Genomic DNA, 16,313 nt, shown 5'->3' with positions numbered 1-16,313 from the left:
CTGAGCTGACTCCTTAATTTAGCTCTGAGCATGTAAACCATGTGGCCGGAATACAAGAAGAAAATACCTGCCAGGTAAATTAAAGATAGGCCCCACCTCCGCCCCCCCCCCGCCCCCCCCCGCCATAACCGAAGAGTCCTGAGCCCTCTTCTTTGCGGGCTGTACGAGAAGTCCTTCTTCCCTGGAGACCCGGGGCGGGGTCTGCGCCCTCCCGCAAGAAAGGCCAAGAAAAAGTCGCCCCCAAGATCCAGGGCTCAGGAGACCCCGTGAGCACTGTTGGGCCCACCCTGACCCGGCAGAGAAAAGAGACGTTGTGCTCCCCAGGGTGACTTGGAGAAGGGGAAGAGGAAAGTGGCGACCCCACCCAGATGGCAAACGAGCACTGTCACTCCTTGTCCGGCTGGGCCCCAGTCCTGGCCTCTCAGAGCTGCCTTGATCTGTACTCCTGGGAGCTTCCACCCTCCCACGGCCCAGAATGTGGCACCCACCCCCACACACAGTTCTCTCCCCGCCCACTGAATTCCAGCGCCTCCTGAGTGTGCCTCTGAGATGTTCTAAGATAAAGCACGGATCCTTCCCCCGCCTGCCCAAGGATAGCTGCCAGAGAAGTGTCCAGAGCTAGTACCCATACCACCAGGGATCTAAGTATCCGCCAGAGGTGCCCACGCTTCTAGAGGTGGGGACAGCAAGAAGGTAACAAAGTCTTCCCCATGTCACTCGACAGGTGTGACACACCTGTTCTTCTCCAGGACGACCTGTCACTTTAGTGAATGGGTCCTTTAGGAGGGCTTGGGAAGATTTGCGGTGTGCACTTCCAGCAATGCTGCAACAAGGTCCTTCCCAGGGAACACGGCCTCCCCTTCCATCAGGGGGGCTCTGGGTCTGGAAACTGGGTGAGAAGGTGTGACTCTCCACGGGGGCAACTCAAGTCAGGTTTTTGCTCCCAGAACTAGACGGTTTAGGGTTATACGCATCAAGCAGTCCTGTAGCAGGCTGCCCAACTATTTCCTGCTTAGAGGCTCATTTTCTGCGCCTTGCTCGCTTGCCTCCAGCCCGCCATTCTTGCTTTTCCTGGAACATGCCAGATTGTTCCTTGGGGTCGGGGCCTTGGCTCCGGCTGGTCCTCAGCCCTTACGCTGGTGTTCCTGCTCTAATGGCTCTCTCAGCGCCTTGCTGGAAAGAGCTGCTTCTGGACCTATCCCTGGAACACAGTTGGGGGGTGGAGTGTTCAGGCTGGATATGATGAATCTACTCTCAAATTCCTCTCTCCCTAAGCTTATGGAGTCTGTCCTGCACCTCCTGTCAGGGCATTTCTGGCATCAAAACCCATGAAATGCAGGTCAGTAGTAGGTCCAAGCCAAGCATGCGAGTGCTAGACTACGCACCAGCTGCATGTCCTAATACTTTTTTTATTTTTAAATTTATTTATTTATTTATTTTTGGCTGCATTGGGTCTTCGTAGCCGCGTGCGGGCTTTCTCTAGTTACGGCGAGCGGGGGCTGCTCTTCGTTGCGGTGCGCGGGCCTCTCATTGCGGTGCCTTCTCTTGTTGTGGAGCACGGGCTCTAGGTGCACGGGCTTCAGTAGTTGTGGCCCGCGGGCTCAGTAGTTGTGGCTCGCGGGCTCTAGAGCACAGGCTCAGTAGTTGTGGCGCACGGGCCTAGTTGCTCCGCGGCCTGTGGGATCTTCCCGAACCAGGGCTCGAACCCGTGTCCCCTGCATTGGCAGGCAGATTCTTAACCACTGCGCCACCAGGGAAGTCCCTAGGCAGGCAGATTCTTAACCACTGTGCCACCAGGGAAGTCCCTGTCCTAATACTTCTAATCTGGAACCTCTAGTAAATACACTATCAGTTAATCCACCCCATCGAGTGGCCCACCTCCCCTACTGAGTCGCACACCCTGAGAACCTACTACCACAAATGTTCAAATACAGTTCAGTTGGTAGGTATCGGTGAAGTCCGGAAAATATTTTTTTTATATCCTTATGGAAAATATTTATTGACGTATGAGCTGTTTCCTCTAGGGTCAGGCTTTGGTCTGTCCCCCTGGATCATGCTGTGATTGGGCCCCAGTTACGGGTCTAATGGCAACAGGGTGTGGTGGCAGAGGGTGTGGAGGACAGTGGGTGTCCCCTTGCAAGGCATCTGCGCCAGGTGAGGTGATGACACAGTCCCCAAGGGAGAGAACACCAGCCTGCCAGACACGGGAGGGCAGGCTACTTCCACCCGCAAGGGAGGCTCAAGGGGACTGCGGGCTTCCCGACTGTCAACCCCCACTGAGGGCAACCAGATGTCCCGATTCTAGGTTTCAGGTCCCACTCCTCCACCCAGTGCCGTACCTTTCACACGAGAAACACGGAGAGGCTGGGAATTCAGGTGACCTTGGGATTCTGCACAATGATGCAGGTTTTGTTTGTGTTTGTAGTGTTTGATTTCCAGCACCCTCAGCCCTGCAGGTACAGGAGGAAGAGAATTTTTTAGGGCTGCCATGGAAGTGCTCTGGCTGTCATACTGTGCCTTGAGCTGAGAGGTAAGGAATCTGACCTTGTCAGTTTTTTCTCTGTGCCCTCCCGGGGACACTCTGGAGTCACCCCACAGCACAGCCTTGATTCCCCAGCGTCCCCTCCACGACAGTTCAGGGCAGCAGCCAGTCCGGCTCCCCTGGGCACTTGCTGCACTTGGCCCTTCATCCCAGTCAACCACAGGGGAGAGCTTGATGAATGGTGAGGCCCCCGCAGGTCATGGGTGCCTCGAGCCCCACTTGGTTACTCGGGGATCAGAGGGCTGGATGAACAGAGATAGTACAGGAAGAAGCTGCCCCCCACCCCCAGAGCCTGGGAAAAAGGGAGGGGGTTAACGTCATCTGCAGCCTAGAAGCCAGGATGAGGGGCCTTGAAGAACAGAGGCTGGATCTCTGAGGAGGGGCTGCTGCAGTCTCTCAGGGAAGGAGAGAGCAACAGCACCGGCTAAGAGGGGCAACGGGGCAGGAGGGGCAGGAGGGGCAGGAGGGGATTTCCGAGGCACCACCTATGTTCCAGGTCACTGGTTCCTTCTTCGGTGGCATCCGATCTGTGGTTTGATTCATCTGTTGAGATTTTTATTTCAATTTCAATGACTGTGGCTTTGTTTTTGTTTTTTTTTTTTTTAATTTATTTATTTATTTATTTTTGGCTGTGTTGGGTCTTCGTTTCTGTGCGAGGGCTTTCTCTAGTTGCGGCGAGCGGGGGCCACTCTTCATCACGGTGCGCGGGCCTCTCACTGTCGCGGCCTCTCTTGTTGCGGAGCACAGGCTCCAGACGCGCAGGCTCAGTAGTTGTGGCTCACGGGCCTAGTTGCTCCGCGGCATGTGGGATCTTCCCAGACCAGGGCTCGAACCCGTGTCCCCTGCATTGACAGGCAGATTCTCAACCACTGCGCCACCAGGGAAGCCCTGTGGCTTTGTTTTTAACTTCTAAAGTTCTTTTTCAAATCGGCCTGGGCTTTTAAAATTAGTCTTATCTTTGTGATTCCTTCCTTGGTATCTTTGTTTTGTGTCTCGGAGGCTGTTGAAGACTTGGGGAGTTGGAGTAGCCTTCTGTCACAATAATGCAGACGATTTGTAAATACCCATGAGAACTGCTCTCTGATCTCAGGAGAATCCAAAGGTAATGTCGGTCTGTGTTTCAAAGGCCCCCCTGATTAAGCACAAGAGTAGAAGGCGTTTCTCTTTCTCACCCTCCTTCCTTTATGGGCTGGCCCAAGGCCGGGGCGGGGATAGTCACCAGGACTCACCTCCGATGCCTTCAGGGCAAGCTGATGTGCCACACGCACCACGGCCCAGGAGCCTCCCTGCGAGGGAGCGATCCAGATGCAGTGCCTGGCCCGCAAAAGGAGGTCAGGCTTGGAGGCCAGTGTCCTTGATCCACACCTCGCCTCGGCCACCTGCTAGCTAGTGATTCAGAACAAGCTACTCAACCCTTCTGTGTCGTGCTGTCCTCATTGCTCATCTGGAGCATGGGGAGGACACGCTCCCAACTTCCTAGGGCCACCGCGAGGGTGGGATGGACGAGTCCAGGCACGGAGCAGACACTCGCAGCCCTCACCGAAAACTATATTATCTGGCCTCTGACCGGGATGCCCTGGGGACGGGACGTTGACAGGGCCAGTCTTCCGATGTTCCATGAGGGTGGGCGGTGTCTTCAATTTGAGATGGCAGACCCATCTTCGGCTGGGCCTCTGGGAGTCCCGAGGGGGAAGCCAGGGGTGAGGTGTCCCCGTCCAGGGAGCGACTGCTCTTCGGGGAGCCCAGCAGTACTACCACGATGGGGGGCGGTGGGCGTCCTCTCCCTCTCAGCCTGCGGTTCTCTGAAGCGCCTCTGTCTGCGGCAGTGGGGAGGGGAGGCAGCCCCAGCTTGTGGATGATGGGGCCAGGGGGCTCCTCTCCTGCTCACTCAGACCCATGCTGGGATGGACCCACTTCTTCTTACAGCCCTGTCCTTCCTTTTCACTGTGCAGGTGACCTTTCAAGAGCGCTGGTTTCAGGCGGATTCTCAGTTCTGCTCTCTCACCTTCTGCGGCCCATTGACTCTGAGCCCCTCGGAAAGCCCGCCCACAGCTCCTCTCCCAGCCCCAGCCTCGGCCCCAGCCACCCCACTGATTCCACTTGTGGTTTCCCCATGGATCTCCCTCGCTCCCCTGCGGGCCACCTACGCATTTAAATAATATAGCTAAACTCTTCTCGTTACACATTTGCTTGTCTTCTCCGCAACTGGACTGGCACCCCTGGAGGGCAGGGGCTGGGTGTCTGAGAGGCACTGCCCCCAGCCCCGGTCTACATAGCGTGGGGTCATGTGACAAACACCACCTCCCCCCAATCTGCCCCTGCGCACGCGCGCGCACACACACACGCGCGCGCACGCACACACACACGCATACACACACACACACGCACACGCGCACACACACACACAGTGATTGGCCGGCACGCCGACCCGCCAGCCAGGGTCAACGAGGAATTTGCTGTGGGAACTCAGAAATCCCCCCTGCCCCACCCCCGGCAGTCGCATCACTCTCCTCACACGTGGGAGGAGGCCTTTGTGCCCAAGATACAAAACCCAGAAATCATCAACTGAGAGTTTAATAAATTTGGTCATATAAAATTGTGTAGCTTCTTGACAGCCCAAACCAACTAGCCTAGTCTTTCAAGACAAGAGACAGACTGAGGGAAAATATTTACAACATATGGAACAAAGGACTAACAGCCCTAGTGTATGACAAGCAGGGTCTTTTGGGGAGGCAATTATGTAGTGTCCATTGAAACTGTAAATGCCCATAGGTTTTGACCTGGCAGGTCCACTTAGACGTAATTATTCTAGGGTGACACTGACACATGTTCAGAGCAGGTAGCAAAAACAAAGAAAAAGGAGAAGACGAAGAAGAAGAAGGGAAAAGGTAAAAGTTCATCAGTTGGGGATTTGTTATGTAAATTATAGGACGTGTACTCTATCAAATACCGCGTGGCCAGAGAAGAAATGAGCTAGATGTTTCTGTACTGACATGGAAGAATTTCGAAGCTATATTATTGCTAGTTAAAAGAAAATCACAATTGAATGTACAGGGTTTGTGTTTTTTAAAACTGTGTGAGTAACTATGTTGGTGATTGCATACAAGAACATAGTTAGAAGTGAGAAACAGAACTGTTAACAGTCTTGCTTAAGATAATGTTTTGTAAAAATTTTCAGTTATGTGCTTTAAAAATATGCGGGTTGCTAACGTGTAAAATGGTCCAGCCACCGTGGAATGCAAATTGGCAGTTTCTTCCAAGGCTAAACTTCCACCTCCTTCGAACCCAGCAGTTGCACTGTTGGGCAGGCATGCCAAAGAAATGGAAACTTCTGACCACAGGAAAACCTGTACACGAACGTTCATAGCAGATTTATTTGTAGAAGCCTAAAAGTGGGAATCGGCAACATGTCCCTCAGCGGGTGAAGGCCCGAACAAACTGTGGCTGATCCACACCGAGGACGACAGCTAGCGATACAAAGGAACAACTAACTATTGATACCTGCAACCATTCCCATGGATGATGGATCTCAAGAGCAGTGTGTGAGTGAAAAAAAGCCCTGGTGGCTCGCGGGATCCTAGCTCCGGCCCGGAGCAGGGATGGAACCCCCGCCCTTGGCAGTGAGAGCGGGGACTCCTAACCACTGGACCGCCAGGGAAGTCCTTATGTAATGTCTTCAAATGACAAAATTACAGAGCTGAGAATAGAATCCGGTTGCCATGGGTTGGGAGGAGGAGGAGGAGGGAGGGGGCTGTGGCTATGAAAGGTCTACAGGAGGGGTCCTTGTGAGGGGACGGGCTGGATATTGATGGCAGTGGTGGTCACCTGAGTCCACACACACACACACACACACACACACAAACGGGGATAAAACCCGGAGCAGCTCTCCGCTGGCACCAATGCCCTTTCCTGGTGTGCGGTCCCACTAGCTGTGCAACAGGCTGACGCTGGGGGAACTGCGGGAGGTGCTCCGGCCTCTTGGACGTTTCCGTGTAACTTCCTGTGAACTTAATTCCTTCAGAATACAAGTTCACACCAAAAGCACACAAGCAGGGCTTAGAGTGTACACATCGGACCACTCGCGCGACTCTGCACGGACAGTCCCCGCTCTCCTGGTGGGGACACCTAGAGGCCGCAGCCGGCCCAGCCGGCGGCCGCGGAAAAACCGCGCGGGGGCAGAGCCGAGAGGAGCGCGCAAGGGGGGCTTCTTTTGATTGGGCAACGGAGGTGCCCGTCACACCAGAGGGGCCGGGCTTTCTGGGGGCGGGTCTCGTCACGAGTCGAGCTTGGTCATTGGCGAAGCCAGCCGGAAGGGGTGGGCAGGAAGGCGGTGCTCCGCGGCTTCCGGTGGGCGCGCTGAAGGGACGTGAGGAGGCCGGCGCGGGGGCGGTCAGGGCGGGGCTCGACGCGCCGGGACGACGCCCCGGCCTTGTGGTCACCGCCCACCTTCCCCGGACTCCGCCCCCCGCCCCTCTGGTTCCTGGGCCTGGCCAGAGTCCCCGTTCCCCGAGTCCCCCGGGAGCCTACGCCCTCTCCCGGGGAGAGGCCGAGGAGAAGCCTCCACCGAGTCCAGGCCCCTGGAGACCTCGGGGGCTCCGTCGGGCGCCCCTCCCGCCGCTCCCGGCAGGATTCCCCGCACTGTCCTGAGGGCGTCTGGCGCTCGAGATGGCCAGGGACAGTGTATTGGGGGTCCCCAGGGGCCTGGTGAGGGGGGAAAGGAGGGCGGCGACCCCACCGGGATGGCAAAGGGCACGGTCACTCCGTCTGCGGCCCCCCCGCCCCAGTCCTGGCCTCTGAGGGCGGCCTTGGCTCCGCGCTCCTGAGAGCTTCCACCCTCCCGCCACCCCACCCCTTGCCTGGCCCACTGTGTTCCAGCGCCCCTGAGTGTGATTCGGACGGTTCCCTGTGAAGCACGGATCCTCCCCGCTCCACACACACGTGGTATCCAGGGAGAGGTGGGCAGAGCTGCGGCCGTGCCCGGAAACTTGGCGTCTGCCAGGGGTGTCTGTCCATGCTGCTGGAGGGGGGGACGGCACGAAGTAACAAAGTCTTCCCCATGTCACTTGACAGGTGTGGCCTGCTGGGAAGGAGTCCTGCCCAAGCACGCCTGTTCTCCAGGACAACCTGTGGTTGCAGCCATCGGCCATCAGTGCCTGCCTGCCTGCCTCTCACCTGGGAGGTCAAGGTGAGCCCCGCAGAGAGAGAAAGCTCATGGCTTCTCTAGAAGAGGGTGCGATCAGGAACCGTCCATCCCGGTGGTGGTTCTCACGCTGAGAGGCGCGTAAGAACACCTGGAGGGCGCGTTCAAACCTGGGTTGCAGGGCCCCACCCCAGAGGCTCCGATCTTGCACACCTGGGGCGGGGCCTGCGAATTTGCTAGTCCAGCAATCCTGGGGGATGCTGCTGCTGGCCCAGGGACCCCGCTGTGAGAAGCACTGCTCTAGAGGCCTGAGACTCCTAGGTGTGTGCCCCCTGCCCTACCCCACCCTGGCTCCTCTGCAGGGTCCCCACGGGCCTGGGAAGCGCCAGGAGGGTGCTGGCTCTCGCGAGATCTGGGGCTTCCCGTTGAGCAGCCTTCACCCTTCCCTGCCTGAGGATGTGGTCCACAGCGCCCCGCTCCCCCTTCCCCCCACCACCCGCCCCGGCAGGATCAGGTGTCAGGTTCGTACACGTGCTCAGCAGTTCCCGGACTGGGGCTGATAACATCTGGACACTTAGGAGGGAGGGGCGGAGGCCTGGGCGTGGGGATGGGAAGAACTCTCTGATGAGGCAGAGGAAAAAGACCTGACCGCCTAGCTCAGAGATGGGAAAGGAACACGGGCCCTGAGACCAAGAGTGTGGATTTGGGGGAGCGTGGAGGCCAGAAAGGGGGTTGTCTGCCCGGGAACTGCCCTGACAGTTGTCTGGTCTGTGGGCGTGGCCAGCCCTCTCCAGCCGCCGCCGCCGCCTTTCCTGCCAAACGTTCCTCACCAAGAGGGTCTCCCAGCTCCTGGGTGACGCTGCCCAGACCTGCTCAACGCCCAGCGCCACCACCCACCGTTCTGGCCAGTCCTTGCGGTGGCTGCTCTTTGTTCGGCTCCAGGATGGCCCGCCTTCTAGTTGGAGCCGCAGAGCAAATGCAGTGCCAGTCACCAGCCCCCATGTGTGCCCGGAACCAGCAGCTCTGGGACCCCAACACCCGAGCACGTTCTGGCTGTGGGATCAGATGGGGGGGTAGCCTTCGGCTTGCATTTTCCGCGGCCCCCTCCTGCACCCCCTTTTCCTTTGCGTCGCTGGGCTTTCCTTGTTGACTGGTTCAAGCTCTCTATGCGTTAACGATATGAGCCCTGAGTCACGTCTTGCTACTATTTTTTTGCCCCGCTTTGTCACTTGTGTCTTGACTTTGTGGTTTGGGGTTTGTGTTTGGCCAGGCATACGATTTTAGTGTTTGTATCATCAGACTTTCCAGGCTTCTCCTAATGGCTCCTGGGGCTTCTCGTCGGTTTGTTTGCTTCAGACTGACTTGGAGTGGTCTTCTCCATTTAAAATCATCGTGTATTAGTTACCCGTTGCTGCATAACAGATTACCCCAATCGTAGCACCTTAACGCAGCCAACCGTCGTACTCTCCTGCGTGTGTGAAGGACAGGATTCTAGAAGGCTTGGCTGGGGGCTTCTGGCTTGGGGTCCATCACAGGCTTCAGTCGAGGCCTCCGCTGGGGCCACAGCCCCCTGGTCTGCCTAGGGTGTGGGGATGGGCGGGGGCAGCTCTGCTTCCAAGATGGCCTGCGTGGCTGTGGCGGGGACTCGGGCCTCCCCCTCCCCCGGGCCTCTCCCTAGGGCGGCTCAGGGCGGGGCTTCGCCAGAGCCCACGACCTAGGACAGAGCAGCCCCAGCCCCGAGATCAAGGCCGCAGTGTTTCTCTAAGAACTTCAGCTCGAAGTGACACCCCCTCACCTCTGCTGTATTTTTATGGCTCACACGGGTGAACCCAGGAACAGCGGAGGAAGGGACGGTACCTGCTAGGGCGTAGCTTGTTCGCGTTCATGGTGGATGAGAAGGCTCCAAGGAGTGTCCTCGCTCCTGAATCTGGGTGCGGGACTCCTGGTCCGCACAGGCCCCTTGGGAATGCGTCCTTTGTCTGAGCGGGGGTGGCAGGTTCCAGCCCGGGACTGAGACAGGCAAGGCCTGTGTTTGTAAGGGCAGAGAGTGGCTTTTCACCTTTCAACGGTCGCAGACAAAACACACGAAAAGCCAGAGAAAGAGGGGCTTCCCTGGTGGCGCAGTGGTTAAGAATCCGCCTGCCAAGGCCGGGGACACGGGTTCGAGCCCTGGTCCGGGAAGATCCCACATGCCGCGGAGCAACAATGCCCACGCGCCACAGCTACTGAGCCTGCGCTCTAGAGCCCGCGAGCCACAACTACTGAGCCCGCGAGCCACAACTGCTGAGCCCGCGAGCCTGAACTACTGAAGCCCGTGCACCTAGAGCCCGTGCTCCGCAACGAGAGAAGCCACCGCAATGAGAAGCCCGCGCATGCAACTAGAGAAAGCCCGCCCGCAGCGACGAAGACCCACCTCAGCCAAAAATAAATAAAATTTTAAAAACAAAAGTTAAAAAAAAAAGAGCCAGAGGAAAGAAAGAACATGTGACTGGACCCCAGCGTGGCCCACAAAGCCAGCGGTGCGTGCCCCCTGCCCAGGAGTTTGCAGCTCTGGTGGGAGTCCTGGCTAGTTGCGCTGCCGTGGGCGCGGGGGCCGGAAGCGCTTTCTCATCACAGCAGCCCATCCACTGCCAGGGCCATGCAAGTGCACACCCAGGCCTGGGCCCCAGTGCTCTCCGACCTCCAAGGTCCCCACCCCCTCTCCTTCCCAATGGGGTGGGGGCGGGGGCAGCTACCTTGCCTGAGGCTGGGGTGGCCTCTCTGTGCCCATAGGTGCAGGCCCTCCTCTCCCCGCTCCCCTCCCCACCCCACCAGCCTCCCACCGTGCAGCTGGGAAGTGGGTAGGGGCAGGGAGCAGAGAGGGGTGGGCCCCATTGTGAGGGTGCAGGCTGGCGAGCCCCTTGTCCTCAGTGACCATGCCAGGTAGCCCCGGGCTGGGTTGTGATGGCTCAGCAGTGGCAGGCGCCAGCCCGGGGTGGCAGCCGAGTGTCCCTTTGGTCCCAGGAAGGAGCTCCCACTGTGGCCAAGGGAGAGGTGCCCGCCGCATCCTTCTTGGCTGGGACTCAGACGTGACTCCCTGATGACACGCTTGGTGGCTCTGAATTTGTCACGCAGGTTCTGTGGGCGGTGAGTGCCTTTCCTGTTGGCTCTCGCTGCTGGGCAACGCCGGGGCCCTTGGCGACAGCTCCCCGGCCCCGTCCAAGGCCGCCATGCACTTCTTGAACCCCAGGACCGTGGGTGTCAGGAGAGCCGGGCTCTCTGTCTCCGTCCCATGAGCAGAGGCCGAGGCCGAGGCCGTGCTTGCTGGGCCCGGCCTCCTGGCTGTGGTGGTGGCTGCCAGGGACACCCTCCGGCCGGGATGGGGGGGCCGCAGGGTCCTGGGGCTCCGGGAGATGCTCGGGCCCGCTGCAGCCCCACACTCCTGGGCCATCTGACTGCCCCCCTAAGTAGAGCCACCTTCCAGTCCCTCAGCCCTGGGCAGAAGGAACGACAAGGCGGGCCCGGCTTCCCTGCAGTCTTCCCTCTGAGGCGGCCTGCCCACGGGGGCCCAGGGCACTGCGTGGGCGCGGCTCCTCCCTTGCCCGGGGGAGCTCTTCCTAGCAGCCCGCTCTGTGGATGGGCATAATCAGGGCAGCAGCCAGGCCCTGTCCCCACCCAGCCGCTACCCCCCTGCAGTGCTCATCCTTGGCCCTCACCCTCTCCGCCCGCCCGAGGACCTGGGTGCCCCCCTCCCCCGCTGAGCACGGGCGTCTGTACCTGGCCCGTCCTCAGTAGGTGCGCCGACCCAAGGGCAGTCCCCCAGCCCCACCCATTGTTTAGCGCTGTCCTCAGTCCTGCTCCCCTGGCTGCGGCCTCGCTGGGCTTGTGGGGACCTTCCAGACACACACACACACACACACACACACACACACACACACACACACACACTCTCCCATCACTGGCTTCATCGGGGTTCCTGGGGGGGGTGGAGGTGGCTGCCCTGGAGCGCCGTGGCCCTGTGCCCTGGAGTTGGGTGAGGCCGCCCGTGCTGGGGGCCTGCATGGGAATCCCAAGGGTCTCCAGACTAATGTCTCCCTTGTTGAAGTGCTGGGGCTCCCTCACTGTCGGGTGGGTGGCAGTCCCATCCTGAGGGGCCGGTGCTCCCCTTTCCTCAGCCGGGTCCCTCCCATCCTCCTGGGGGAGTGGGCAGCAGGGAGGGTCGGGTGCAGAGGTGTGGCCAGAGCAGGGGTGGAGGCTGGCCGTGGGGTGTGGGTGGTCAGCTCCACCATCCCCCTGCCCTGCCTGGACTCAGGCCAGACAGGACCTGCAGGATGCGGGGCTGCTGCCAACTGGGGCGACCAGCCACCCCCTCCCCAGACTTAGTAGGTGAGATGGGGCCAGCCTGGGGGAAGGCGTGTGGCTGGGACCTCGTCTCTGCTCCTGGCACCTGCTGGTGAGCGGGGCTCGGGCATGGGCGTGGGGCCTGTTGGAGCTGGGCCACCACCCCTGCTGGCTCTGGGTGGGTGGCCCGGGCTGGACACCCTGCGTGTGAACCTGGCTGAGGCCCAGGCCTCGCACTTCCCTGTCTCCTAGCGGCCGCGGTGTCCTCTGGGGGATTTGCTCAGTGGGGCCAGGTCCCAAGCCGTTTGCCCCCAGCAGGATGGGGTCTCGGTGGTCCTTTTCCTGGTGCCATCTGCCTGTTCCCCCCCGCCCCAGAAGCCCTGGCAGGGATGGCGCCCCAGTCTCGCTCCCTCCTGACCCCTGCCCGGGCAGGCCTCAGGCTCAGGCCTGGTCTGTCCCGTGGCCTCTGTCCTCAGGGCTGTCGTCAGGGTCCTGTTTCCCCCCATCCAGGGTGGCATCTTTTCCCCCGCTGCCGCCTAGCGTGCCTCATGGCTGCCTGGGTGTGATGCGGAGTCCGGGGCGGGGACGGAGCCTCCTGTTTAAGCTCAGCCTGGCTCTGGGGCCATTCTCCCATGGGGGCCCGTCCAGCAGGCGGGGTTCGGAAAGGACGGGAGACAGGACTGTCTCCTCCTGGCCGACTGGTACGGGGAGCAGGCAGGAGGCTCTGGGTGAGTCGGCGGGAGGGGTGCCTGGTGGGCCGAGGGGAGAAGGTGGTGCCTGGGGGGGACCACCTCTATCCCCCCCCACTGGGGCTGGACTTCTCTGGGCCTGGCTCTGCCCCTTCTCCACCTGAGCAGCTTCTAGAAGAAGAGTCTCCAGGGACTGGCCGCAGGCCAGCCCAGGGGCAGTAGCGGTGGGGACCACGACCCTTTCCTGCAGATCAGTGACTGCCCCTGCTCTGCCTGCTCCCTGCATGCTCACGAGGCGGGGCTGGAGGCTGGGTGGAGCCCTTGGTGTGGGTGTTGGGGAGCTGGCCACTGGCCCCTGCCTGCTCCTCTTCCTCTCCCTTCCTGAGCTCATGCTTTTTTTTACTGGGCTGTGGCTGAGAAGCAACTGTGATCTGAATCTGGGCTCATGGGGGGCATGGCCAGCATGTTTCCAGCTGCCCAGTTGGGAGAGGAGGCCTGAAAGCTTGAGCCTTGGCTGGCTTTAAGGCACTTCCCTACATCCAGGGGGCGAGGCTGGCCGCCGCCCAGGGGAGGAGCAGGGTGGCTGTGCGGCCGCGGGAGGGACATCAGAGCTATGTGCAGAGGGCGGAAAAGCACGGTTGTGGCACTGGGCACAGAGGTGAGGGAGGCTCTGAGCAGGGATACAGAGGAGCCCGAGTGCCTGGGATCGCCCCTGCGCACCAACGGCAAGCGGGAGCCATGGCAGGGCCCACCCAGGGAGGTAGGGCAGGACAGGCGCAGACACCTGAGGCTGGAGTTGGGATGGGGTGGTCTCTGTGGCCAGTGCCTGGAATGCATCCACCTGCTGCCACCTGCCCACTGAGGGGCCTGGAGACCCACAGCCTGCCCCCCGGGTGGGGGGCCTGGTGACAGTCCCTCCTCGGGGGATGGTGGCGCGTTTAAGCTGTCTGCGGGATGGCCAGGGCTCACTGTGACTTCAGGTCCTGCTTATCTGGTCCTCCCACCCAGCATTTTACCTCCTGTAGCCTGGCCATGGCCTGGCCTTCCCCCGGGACAGCATCGTTGCTGGTGGGGTCTGGGATAAGCACACTAGCGTCAGGCCCTGTTCTGGAGGCACAACACACCCCTTGCCCCACATTGGTCTGGACTCAGGGAGGCAGAGAGGAGGCCAGTGCAGATGGGACCCGAGTCAGGACCCGCTGGGTGCCAGGGCAGTGGGAGGGGGCCGGGCCTGGAGATCCAGCAGCCTGTGGTCTGGGCCCGTGCCTCCGTCCAGCCTGTCTACCGTGTCAGCACCCTTGCCAGAGAGCTCGAGCCACCCTCAGGAGAATGGAAGCAGAACTTTATTCCTCTTGGCTAGAGAAGAGAACTAGCGGGCAGTTGTGCACAAGACCCCCACCCCTCACCCCTCCCAGGAGCAAAGAAGACAGGCAGCCTCCCTCTGCTCGCCTCTCTCCTTTGCCCAAGTGGAGGCAGGTGAGCGCAGCACAGGGCAGGGTCGGCTGCGGTGACAGGGTGGCCAGGGCTGGCCAGGGCTGGGGCGGGTGCTGCTTGGGTGGCGGAGGGTGGGCGCAGGGGCACTTCTCATCCTGGGAGCTGCTGGCTGGCACGGACACAGAACTCAGGGCACCAGGACGCGGTAGGGGCTGCCTGGGATGTGCTCGTCGCCCCATTTGACCACCAGCGTGTATTCCCCCTTGTCCTTGAGCAGGTAGGAGACGCTGTAGAGCCTGCTGCCCACGTGCTTCACCAGGATCTCCTCGCAGGGTGTCCGGGGCCCGTGTACCCCCACCAGCAGCATGTTGTTGCCTGGGGGTGGGGGAAGGGGCCTCAGTGTCAGGCCCCAAGTCCCTCCCCTCAGCTGTGACTGCGCTGACTCCCTTCTCCTGTCCTGTCTCCTCCCCTTCCCACCTCGTCGCCTGTTTTGGGGTGACAGCCCTTCCTAAGGAGCTGCCAGCAACCCCCACCCCACCCCCCGCACCCGCCCGGCAAGACCAGCAAAGGAAACTCCAGCTCCTCCAGGGCACTCTCCTGAAGGGTAGAGGAGACGGCAGGGAGGCCCAGGCTGGAAGTGGCCCGCTCCCAAAGGCATTCCCGCCCCCTCACTCCCCTTCTCGTATTCCCAGGCACTGGCTGGCTGCTCTTATTTCCAGCCTCATCTTCTGGAAGCGGGCTACGGCCTGGACGCCCACCTGCTTTGCTGCAGTCCACCGTGAAGCTGCTCTTCTGGCCCATGTAGGCCTTGCTCAGCCCCACGCCCTTGGCCAGCACCTTGCTGGCGTCGGTGGGACCTGGGCCTGGGGCCCCATGCTGGGGGGCACTGGCAGTCTTGGTCAGGGAGTCCACAAACACTGATGACGTCTCATGGAGGCTGTGGTTGCTGACCAGACGGTGACCTGCAGGGCAGAGCAGGCGGGGCTGAGAGGTGGCCAGAGTGTCATGCACTGGGTTGGGTAGCAGCAGTCTGGTACAAGGCTCACCTGTAACTCTGGCCTTGAAGGGGCTGCCCCCAATGTGGTAGGGGCCGCCGTACTTGATGGAGATGAGGTAGCTGCCAGGTGCCATGGGGGTGTAGGTGACGCGGTAGCCCTCAGGGCACTCCTGGCAATCCATCTTCACCTTGGAGGGCCCGTCGATTGTGACCGATAGGGCACCAGCGCCCGCATTGCTTGTGTTCACAATAAACTCAGCTGGGCTCCCTGGGGGCACGGGAGGTTAGGCAGAGCTGGCCTGGCCTGTTTCCCCACCCCAGCCCCCCAGTGTAGCCTTGTCACCTCCGCACGCCTCCTGTTGTCACTGAGAGCTCGGAGGAGGGACCCGAGCAGTTGTGTTCACACACCGGAAGCTGCACCCACTGACCTACCTGTGACGCCGCCTTCCAGGCCAGCTCCGTAAGCGGACACCAGGCCTGGGTCCCCTCCATGCCCAGGCTCCCCAACTCGGATCTTGAAGGGGCTTCCAGGGATGTGGGTGCCATTGAACTTGACATCAATCAGGTAGATGCCATTCTCCCGTGGGATGAAGCGCACGGCGTACTTATCTGAGGAGCAGAGGAGCGTGCTGTGGGCCTGGGGTCTCTCCTCCAAAAGTGAGCAGCTGGCATCGGCGAGGGGCTTCCCTTGCCCGCCAGCGTTGAGCCCAGCAGGTCTAGGGGGCCCACTCAGCTTTTTCTGGAGACCGTGTGGGCACCCACACCCCACTGCACAGACGTCCTGAAGCCTGAGGGGTGAAGCTTAGATGCCCAAGCTACTGATAGGACTCATTCGGACTGGAATCTTTTGTAGGCAAAACGCCCGCCTCGATGCCTCCTTCTCCAAAGGGTACCATGAGTGCCTTATCCCCCACGTGTTCACTGGGGCCCAGAGACAGGCAGGAACTTGCTTGAGGTCACGCAGCTGGGAAGGGGCAGGACTAGGCTGTGAACTAGTGAAACTGGGCTGAGCAGCTCCCCCCACCCCCGGGGCTGTCCCGGGCCTGTCCCCAGGTTCCAGGCGCCTGGGCAGCCCCCATCACTGGACTTCAGGTCTCTCCCTCAAGAGACTGCGCTATACGGCCTGCAGAAGGCGTTTTCCTTTCTAGCAGCATGGCTGCTGAGCCAGGTCCCCAAGGGCTTGGGTCACAA

The 16,313-nt window shown here is 60.6% G+C and overlaps 2 protein-coding genes across 14 annotated transcripts in view; one reads left to right on the top strand and one right to left on the bottom strand.

The window, feature by feature from the left end:
* The first annotated feature begins 156 nt into the window (after positions 1 to 156).
* Positions 157 to 14,938, top strand: LOC309622302 (uncharacterized protein). Of its 10 annotated transcripts, none has more exons than XM_082409419.1 (4): positions 157 to 7,246; positions 7,613 to 7,727; positions 14,628 to 14,729; positions 14,818 to 14,938. In XM_082409419.1, exons 1-4 carry the CDS (start codon positions 7,208 to 7,210, stop codon positions 14,928 to 14,930), a joined length of 369 nt encoding a protein of 122 aa, XP_082265545.1. In that variant the 5' UTR covers positions 157 to 7,207; the 3' UTR covers positions 14,931 to 14,938. The 10 variants fall into 10 exon arrangements, 1 of the variants encoding a protein (XP_082265545.1); XR_014240693.1 differs by having other exon boundaries at positions 161 to 7,497; positions 14,845 to 14,922; XR_014240696.1 differs by lacking the exons at positions 14,628 to 14,729; positions 14,818 to 14,938 and having other exon boundaries at positions 157 to 2,530; positions 3,542 to 7,497; positions 7,613 to 8,872.
* Positions 14,013 to 16,313, bottom strand: part of FLNA (filamin A) — a 25,511-nt gene continuing 23,210 nt past the window's right edge. For 2 of the 4 annotated variants that reach the window (XM_082409414.1, XM_082409415.1), the window contains 4 exons: positions 15,555 to 15,731; positions 15,172 to 15,390; positions 14,884 to 15,087; positions 14,013 to 14,500 (listed from right to left, as the gene is read on the bottom strand). In XM_082409414.1, the coding sequence (XP_082265540.1) occupies positions 14,313 to 14,500; positions 14,884 to 15,087; positions 15,172 to 15,390; positions 15,555 to 15,731 (788 nt within the window). In that variant the 3' untranslated portion in view covers positions 14,013 to 14,312. Of the gene's footprint in view, positions 14,501 to 14,883; positions 15,391 to 15,554; positions 15,732 to 16,313 lie in introns of all 4 variants that reach the window. The other 2 variants (XM_082409412.1, XM_082409413.1) reach the window with 1 other exon arrangement.

This window comes from Balaenoptera borealis (genome assembly GCF_965194805.1).
Source record: "Balaenoptera borealis genome assembly, contig: HAP1_SCAFFOLD_2043, whole genome shotgun sequence".
Lineage (NCBI taxonomy): Eukaryota > Metazoa > Chordata > Mammalia > Artiodactyla > Balaenopteridae > Balaenoptera > Balaenoptera borealis.
Note: the sequence above shows the minus strand (reverse complement) of the source record. Positions and strands in the feature narration are given on the sequence as shown.